Here is an 8,696-nt window from a genome sequence, read left to right on the forward strand (position 1 = left end):
CCCCCGTGCCGTGGGTTTCTACCCGCAGAGAAAGGGCATGACAGCCCATGATGTCCGTAGCCGTCCACAGGTCTATGGCATTTACTGCACTGGTGTGGCTCACAGATTTTCGCACCCAAGCGCAGTCCGATGCTGATCTTAAGGGTGTCGTCATCAAGTAAGTTTCCGATGTGGGCCGACGGCAACGCGTTCAACCAGATGCCGGCTTCAGGTTTGGACTGCGCAAGTAGACGGGCTTTGTTGACATCGTCGTTCTGAAATTGCACTTAGGCACGCAGAACACACCGGTCAGAAGGAAACGTGTAAGAAATTATGGCTGTCGGAAAATGAGCGGAAAAAAATTAAATTTGTGTAACCTAGGCAAGAGACGTTCAAATCCCGTTTATGATGCGGTTAGTCGGCTTTTTAATTTCTCCGAACTGCCGACAAGGCAAGAGAGCGAGCGCGTATGAAGACCAGCGCTGCGGTCGAAAAATGAAACTGTTTTAAGAGAACCAGCGTAACACTTGACAGCCGACTAATTATCGATCGTAAGGATCAAACCACCGCCCAGAACCCAGCCGCCCGCGGGCAACGGCCACTAATGTACAGAAAAATGCAAGAATTCGTCTTCTGTCAGATTTTCCTACTAACCGCATCGGTATTAATCGGTGCATCGGTACGTTAGACTTGTGTCAATAGAAAGCAATCTGCTGACCACGAATACGGACACCAATACCGATCAAAATTAAAATCGTGTTTGTATTGGTATTCGGCCTGCTTTTGAGTATTCGGCCGCTAGCGGCGGAAGTACGAAACGCGAGCAACGTAACTGCCCTCGAAGCAGTTTTACCACTTGCCACAAATGTCAAAATCACCACAACTATCTGCGCATTTCAGTTCCAAAAAAAGCTTGACATTGTGAATTTAAATATTTATGATTCAGATTCGCTTTAGTTTATTTAAAAATGAAACTGGCTACGTTAATGAAGTTGTATCTCCGGAAAAATATCTCTCGACGGCTGTTTTTAATTTTGCGACGTAAGATACTTCGACGGAGACGAAAAACATATTTTCATGACGAATGGCGTGCAGCATCATTTAGCCTGAATGCTTTAAGCGAGAAGGAATGCTGGGATTTTTTCCGCTTTAAAAAGCATGATCTTCCTATGTTGGCGACGGCGCTTAAAATTCCGGATTTGGTGTGGACTGCAGAAGGAGACTGTGTAAATGCTGTGGAGGCCTTGTGCATTTTGTTGCGCCGCCTGTGTTATCCAAATCGATGGATAGAACTGCGTAAATTTTTTGGCCGTTCCCAAGGCTCCATGTCGAGAATTTTCTACGCGGTCTTGTCAATACTGGATTGCTTGTGGTCGAAGCATCTTTCCCGCCTGGATCATCCCTGGTTGTCAGAAGAAGATCTCGCGGGTACGCGTCGGCTATCTCACAGAAAGGAGGTGTCTTCCCTGATGTTTCTGCCTTTATCGACGGGACGGCGCGCCCCATTTGCCGACCAACATATAACCAGAAGATCATGTACAGCGGCCATAAACGTCTCCACTGCACCAAGTGGCAGTCTATTCTACTACCAAACGGTAAATTCATATTTTTTCTCAATTAATAAATTACTGTAAATTTGTAATTGTTTTTTTAAACTTCTTTCACTGAGATTTAGTACATTTCAATAATTTTTGGATGTTACATTTATTAAAGTTCTGACATTTTGCTTTAGGATTAATTTGCAACCTGTACGGCGGTGAACCTGGTAGTGTCCATGACAGTCGCATGTTTCAAGAGAGTAAAATGCTAGGGCGATTGAAAACTATGCAAAGAACCCTTTTGCCGGAAATTCGCGCTATATGGAGATTCTGGTTATGGAATGAACGATTATTTAAGGAAGCCGTACTCAAAACTTCAGACAGCGTACAACCGCGTGAAGAGACACCAGAACGATGCCATGAAAACTGTTCGGGAATCTGTGGAATGGGGGTTCAAGGAAGTGGTTGTTAAATTCGCTTTTGTGGACTTCAGAAAACAGATGAAGTTATTCGAGAAACCCGTCAACAAAATTTTTCGTGTGGCTATTTTTTTTTGACAAATTGTTGTAACTGTTTGTAGGCCCTAACCAAGCAAGTCAGTATTTTAATGTTGAACCACCAACACTGGAAGAATACCTGTGTTAAACATCGGAAATAAATTTCGGTAATCTACAAAGAGAAAATATTTCAATAAAAAACATCTCAAAATAAGACAACAAATAAAACAAAAATTTGAAAAGATCAGATTTACAAATCAAAAAAATTGTTATTTGACCCCCGGCCTAGAATTGCCTGCCATTTTAATTTCTCAACTGCAATTCTCTCACGTTCAATATCCAGTTTTTTTAATTCGATCTCTTTTGCGTCAGTGGCTTGCTGTTCTTTGAGTTTTAGTTTTTTCTCGTCCTGCTCTTTCATAAAATTCATCCACATAATATCACTTTCTGCTTCCTTATCTTTTCGCATAGCTCGGGAAGATTTGAATTTCTTCTCTTCTGACATTTGTGGGACAGTGGCTGCTTTTTCTGCCCGTCGAAGCCGAACTTCCTCTTGCCAATCTTGAATGTCGCCGCCGTTGGCGCTGAGCCAGTCGTTCATGGCATCTTCATCATCTAGAATTCAAAAGCCCCGGTAACAGTTTGAAATTTTGTGCATCAAGACGAGCAAGTAAATGTCCAAAAAGTAATAAAATTTCTACGAAATTACGTAATCCAGCAATCAAGTTTGACGTGACGTACTTACAGGTAGGGTTGAAATTCATGAGGTTCAAACCCTGTTTTGAAAGGAAATGAAATGAAACGTGAAATGAAAAGAAATGAAATGAAACGTGAAATAAAATTATTTAAAAAAATAATTTTATTTTAATAATATTAATTATCACACTTTAATGACTTTTCCGGTTGTTTCAATACTTGTTTTCAAGATATTATTCAGAACTAAAACCTCACCTTATTCAGAAATCAAATCTCACTTTATTCAGAAATCAGAAATCAAAACCTTATTCAGAAATCAAAACCTCACTTTGTGAGTGGTTATCACCACTCACAAAAAACGATACGAGAGTACAGTACAAAATACGATCAACCGCAAAACCGGTAAGTAAGAGTTGAAACCTGGCGCTTTTGGTTTTATTGTATCTTCAGATATTATGCAATGACTGTGTTAAACGCATCGGTCCAAAAAGATTTATTTTCCTATTTGCCATAAGTCCATAAAATTTGGGTACCTACTCTAGTTGTTATAAGCAGAAAGCGAAGCAAGAATTACTAGTAAGTACCAGTGTCGCTTCTTGTGTTGCCATCGGCGGGTGCCCGACGATCGCATTAGAAACTCGCTTATACTAATTACTCGCTAATACCGATGGATACATCGCGTTTACACCAAAAGCAGTCAAATCTGCGCCAGGTTTTATAATTTTTTTGCAGAAAATTGTATGAAACACGTTAATTTCAAGCGGTATCATCGCATTTCAAATGATTTCACAATTTCACGATTTCTTTCATTTCACATTTCATTTCATTTCCTTTTCACGTTTCACGGAAGGGTCCGCATGATCATGAAATAAAATGAAATGAAACATGAAATATGAAATGCATGAAATCATGATTTCAACCCTACTTACAGGAACTGTCAGAAAAAATAGAAAATTTAAAACTGAAAATCTTCGAAATCTAACACAAACTAAATCAGCGATATTTTCTCAAGAAATCAGAAATACTGGATATCTACAAGAAGAACTTAAAGGTGCATTTGTATATACCGTACATTAACATCCATTTACGTAATTTTTTTAAATTATTTTGCTTGTTAAGCTTCTTACCGGATAAAACGGAGACATCGTCAGGAGCTTCCTGCTCGCCGTTCTTTCGCCCGTGCTCTCCTGCAGAAACCATGAAGGCCGCTGTCCGCTTGCGCATGGCCATTTGCTCAGCATGGGCCTTAGATTTCTGCTGACGCGTTTCATCGGCTCTCTTTACAAGAGTCAAAATTTCCTGGAGTAGCTGCTCCATCTTGTTGTAATCCTCCTCCGTTCCACTTCGGAATTTTTTTTGCAGGTCGTTCGCCTGGAATGCCGTGATGACCACGCTAAGTCTTTCTTTCACAGCTCGGACGTCCAGAGACTTTGAAAACAGAGCAGCATCGTTCAGACTTTCCACCACATCCATCCAAGCTTTCTCCTTGTTTTCTGCCGCATAGGGATTAAAATGTTGGACTTCACCCAACAAGGTCAAATCAGCTTTCGCGTAGAATCGATTATAAGTTTTTTTAACTAGAGTTTTTTCCATTATGAACGTTCGTGAAGCAACAAGTTAAAAATTAAAATAAAATACTACGTATAATTTGAAAATAAACGCACGACTGACACGAGCCAGTGCACACAAGGCAACCGATGTGTATTATTGCAATATACCGCGGCCAAATTAGATTTTACAGCCTGTTTCGGTGCGCTCCTGGGATTCATATTTTCATTGTTTATTTTGGCTTTTATCGCCCGACAAAACATATCAGAAAGTAGGAAATACTTTTTTCTATCATTCTGCAAAAACAAAACGGAAATTGGTCCACTACATCTTCCACAGCAACATTTCGCAACAGACACACGATTCAAAGCATAAATTCCGTATTTTACGGAATCGTGCGAAACGAATGGGGCTATGACTCACGCAAAAGAGGCGGAGATTAGTATTAGGGTCCGTATTCGTGGTGCGCAGATTACTTTCTAATAATGGCTAAGCTGAGTGTTTCCCTTCCACGTTACGCGGTTTTGTTTTGTAGATACAGTAAATGAAAACTGAAATTTCTACCAAAATGAAATGAATTTAGCAGCGTTTTCTGCAGTTTCCGGTCAATGGCCTGGGCGTGCAACCCTCTCAGGACGGCAGTTACGGCTGTTTTCGAACCGTCGCAACTGCAGAGTGCCATCTCATGATTCTCATCTCAGTCATCTGGCAGACTTTCTCTTTTGCATTTTGCAACTGCAGTTCCGCATTGTGCGTCTTCCTTTATTCCAGTACAAGTTGCTCATCCTAAACACTAAATCTAAGTTTTGTAATTATCCAGTAAAGGCTGTCCGCTGTGGCAACATGTCGCAGCCCAGCAGTTCTGCAGAGGGGTCTCCTCATCGTCATGGTTGTTTGGCCGAGGAATTCCTGCGCGGACTGCACGAACTGCAGTCAACAGGCACCCTGTGTGATGTCCTGCTGCAGGGCAGCGACGCAACGGTGGCTTCCCTGGGCATTCCCTGTCATCGCAACGTCCTTACCGCCCACTGCGGATATTTTCGCTCGCTCTTCACGCACGATTGGAAGGAGTCCGCGCAGCGAGAACTGCAGCTGCAGAATATGGACACGCGCACGTTGAACGAGTAAGTTCACCTCGCCACGGTACGCCACTGGTGCAGTGTGTAGGCTTCTGTCAACCAGCTCACAGCTGCTTCATTTGATCCGTCCATCGTGTAGGGTGGTGCAGTTCATGTATACGCTGGATCTGCGCCTCAGCGAGTCCAACGTGGAGCGCATCTTGGCTGCCGCGCAGTTTCTGCAGATGGGTCGCGTGGCTGCCATGTGCTGGGAGTACTTGCAACGGCGCCTGAACCTGTCCACCTGCCTGCAAGTCCACGCTCTGGCTTCCGACCTCCATAATCCCCGCCTGGCCGACGCCGCCCTGGCCATCATCCATCCGCAATTCCTGCGACTGGCGCAGAGACAGGAATTTCTGCGAATGGAGGCACATCAGGTACCCACTACCCAGTCGCACCGTTTGGGCCTTTTAATAATTATTGATTATCATTTTTTTATTTGCTCGTCCTACTGTTGCACTATTTTTTTATTTGTTCGTCCCAGTATAACCTCCGGAAACCAAAGCGAATCCAAGCCAGAGAAAAGAAGAAAATTGGAGAAAGTACGTTGGCAATGCGTCTGATGAACGTGTTTGAGCGGATTCAAAAAATAAATATGGAGATACTCAATGTTAGCGGTGTTGGCTTCTTTAAGTTTGCTCTGAAAACGGTCGATCTGTTCGAATAATCTCTTTTTTGTTGTTAACCTTTAGCTGTTTTTTACCGACCAGACGTTGAAGTCCCGTTAACCGGGTTGTCTGCTCTTGATATATGAATGAATGAATGTGTTGCAGCTGGCAGAGCTGTTGGCGTCGGATGACGTGGAAGTGTCCAGTGAAGATGAAGTGTGGGAGGCGGTGCGGCGATGGCTGGATTACGACCGTGCTGAGCGACTGGCGCAGCTGCCCGCGGTGCTGCAGAGTGTCCGTGCTGTCTTCCTGAGCGAGCAGTGTCGACGGCAGTACAACGGGGCCTGGGATAGTGCGGCGTCGGGAATGGGCGGTGGGAGTGGGACGACGCTCAACAGCAGTCCGCGGCACGCCTTCGGTGAGTGGAACTCAGTCGGTCGGTGTACAGCGACGGTTTGCTTACGACGATTTTGAAATTGCCATGATGAAATGAAAATTGCAGTTGTCTCCTAAAAAAAACATTGTAATTGTTGCGGAGGTTAAAAACATGTTTTCCTTAAAACAAACTGCAGATTCGTTTTTAACGGTCAGTTAATGGTGTTGCGGTGGTGGCAGGCACGCAGGAAGTGTTGGTCTGCGTGGAAGACTGGAAGGGGTATGAGCAGTGCAGTGCGGTGCAGGTGTTCAGCCCGTCCATCCCGGCCGTGTGGCGCCAGACCGATCTGCCGCTGCTGGTTGAGAATGCCAAGGCCGTCGTGCTGGACGATGGCCGGCTGATGATGATCTGCTGCATCCACGGCGTGAAGACGGTGCAGCGCGATCGCCGCTACACCGGTTTAATGGGTGGACCGCCGGTGCCACTGGCCGACCTGCAGCCCCGGCGTGGTGACGAGGCGGTGGCGCTCCTCAATGGGCGTGTTTATGTGGCCGGTGGGCATGGTTACGCACCTTCAGTGCCAGTAGCGGTACTGTCGTCCGTCGACGCCTACGATCCGAAGAGCAATGCGTGGAGTACGCTGGCCCCGCTCCCTATCGGCCTGATTGACTTGGTGCTGGTGCCGTATGACGGGCTGTTGTACGCCTTCGGTGGAGCAACCATGGACCGACAGGCTAGCCGTGCAGCCTTTGCCTACGATCCGACCGCTGACGACTGGAGCCGGCTGCCGGACATGCCCACGGCACGCTCCTATTGCGCGGCGTGTGTCGCGCCCGACGGGCTGATCTACGTTGTGGGTAGGTTACGAGTTACTATCGTACAAGTATGAGTGATCGATGTCGAAAGGTGAAGTCCCTGTTCTCGGTACTTTTATCGACATGGTTGAAAAGCAAGACGTGTATTTTGCCTTTAAATTAGCTAAACGGCAATGATGCTGAAAAGCGAGTAGCGGCTCTAACGACGTAGCCGGAGTTCGATTCCCCCATCGGCGCCTTTTTCAGCCGTTTCTCGGTTTCCCTCGGACTGCGCTCTGCTTAGAATGCCATGGATTTTGGTTGTTGTTACTGGTGCAATTTGTTACGACATTGCATTAGATTATATAGTTAAGTCGCTGTGGTCCATTGCGTAGGGGGAGACGCGGAGGACAGGAAGCCCTGCGTGCGCGTAGAGGCCTACGATCCCAACAGCCGTCAGTGGCTGAGGAAAGGTATGTTCTCAGCGTTATTTTACTGGAAAATGTTAGTATTGTTGATAATAACTAGTAATCAGGAATTTTAATGGTGTTAATTAAACGACAGGCGATCTGGTCCATCCGCGGCGGCAGCCGGCCTGTGCGTGTCTGGACGGGCAGCTGTACCGGTACGTCCTGGGTGGGAACGCGTTTTACAGTGGGCACGGTACGGACGATAGGAGCGTGGAAGTGTACGATGCCGCTGCAGACCGCTGGCTGCGGCACGCCTGCCGGCTGTCGGGCGACATCGTGGGCTGCGGCGCTGTCACGATGAAACTGAAACCGGCTTGACGCTGCACTACCCGGCGTCGCCGTCATCCCGGGACGGGAATGGGAATGCGATGAATGTGAGCGTGATGCGTGTCGGTGTGGAGCACGGGAGGAAGAAGGGGATTCAGGAAATGTACTGCTCCACGCGGTGGATTCGTTTTTGCGGTGACATTGCGGTTTGTTTTTTGCGGTGACATCATATCCATGTTGTGGAAGTTTTCTTATGGTCTCTGTACTCTGCTCAGAGTTTTAATGAATCTGCTTCTTTTTTTTTTATGAATCCACGAGAAATACAATACATGTATGCGGGCAGATGTTGTCCGAATGATCGCCTGTTGGTTAACAGTCGTCAGCAGTGCCTCAAAAAATTACAGTAGAAGTATCGATGTAATGTTGCTGACATGTTGTGCTTAGTAATCTCCATCGATCGCAGGCAGTGGCTGCTACATATGGAGTCTTCATCAAGGGCATAAATATTTGTCTGACGCCACGAAGAGCGTACAAAGCCTTTTTACCATTTCACAAATCCCATACCATTAAAACCAGGGCGCTATCCACTGGAAACGGCCGAAAAATTCACCGATGGGCGAATCGAATCGCGGCAACGTCGTTAGATCCGCGTAGGCAGTACCACTGCACCACGGCGCAATACGTTGAAATCCTTTGAAAGACTTCATCGCTGTACGTGAGCCGCTTCTCGCCTCACACCATCTTCCAGTGGTCTTGGAGCACGCGCTCGTGCAGTGATTTGGTTATCAAGTATCAACCACCCCTA

The 8,696-nt window shown here is 46.0% G+C and overlaps 2 protein-coding genes and 1 pseudogene across 2 annotated transcripts; all 3 read left to right on the forward strand.

The window, feature by feature from the left end:
• The first annotated feature begins 1,304 nt into the window (after positions 1-1,304).
• Positions 1,305-2,104, forward strand: LOC129598206 (uncharacterized; annotated as a pseudogene).
• A 2,706-nt stretch (positions 2,105-4,810) lies between these two features.
• Positions 4,811-6,333, forward strand: LOC129598183 (kelch-like protein 4). Its single transcript, XM_055495961.1, has 4 exons — positions 4,811-5,382; positions 5,477-5,753; positions 5,861-5,918; positions 6,150-6,333. Exons 1-4 carry the CDS (start codon positions 4,832-4,834, stop codon positions 6,173-6,175), a joined length of 912 nt encoding a protein of 303 aa, XP_055351936.1. The 5' UTR covers positions 4,811-4,831; the 3' UTR covers positions 6,176-6,333.
• Positions 6,180-8,285, forward strand: LOC129598182 (kelch-like protein 3). Its single transcript, XM_055495960.1, has 4 exons — positions 6,180-6,402; positions 6,600-7,217; positions 7,550-7,627; positions 7,719-8,285. Exons 1-4 carry the CDS (start codon positions 6,351-6,353, stop codon positions 7,940-7,942), a joined length of 972 nt encoding a protein of 323 aa, XP_055351935.1. The 5' UTR covers positions 6,180-6,350; the 3' UTR covers positions 7,943-8,285.
• Positions 8,286-8,696: the final 411 nt, after the last annotated feature.

Source organism: Paramacrobiotus metropolitanus, unplaced genomic scaffold (assembly GCF_019649055.1).
Source record: "Paramacrobiotus metropolitanus isolate TYO unplaced genomic scaffold, Prichtersi_v1.0 Parri_scaffold0000117, whole genome shotgun sequence".
Lineage (NCBI taxonomy): Eukaryota > Metazoa > Tardigrada > Eutardigrada > Parachela > Macrobiotidae > Paramacrobiotus > Paramacrobiotus metropolitanus.

Coding starts and splice junctions, on each gene's coding strand:
- LOC129598183 (XM_055495961.1), top strand. CDS start 4,832: ATGAATTTAGCAGCGTTTTCTGCAGTTTCCGGTCAATGGCCTGGGCGT. Junction 5,383..5,476: donor GACACGCGCACGTTGAACGA/GTAAGTTCACCT, acceptor TCCATCGTGTAG/GGTGGTGCAGTTCATGTATA. Junction 5,754..5,860: donor TGCGAATGGAGGCACATCAG/GTACCCACTACC, acceptor TGTTCGTCCCAG/TATAACCTCCGGAAACCAAA.
- LOC129598182 (XM_055495960.1), top strand. CDS start 6,351: ATGGGCGGTGGGAGTGGGACGACGCTCAACAGCAGTCCGCGGCACGCC. Junction 6,403..6,599: donor CAGTCCGCGGCACGCCTTCG/GTGAGTGGAACT, acceptor CGGTGGTGGCAG/GCACGCAGGAAGTGTTGGTC. Junction 7,628..7,718: donor CCGTCAGTGGCTGAGGAAAG/GTATGTTCTCAG, acceptor ATTAAACGACAG/GCGATCTGGTCCATCCGCGG.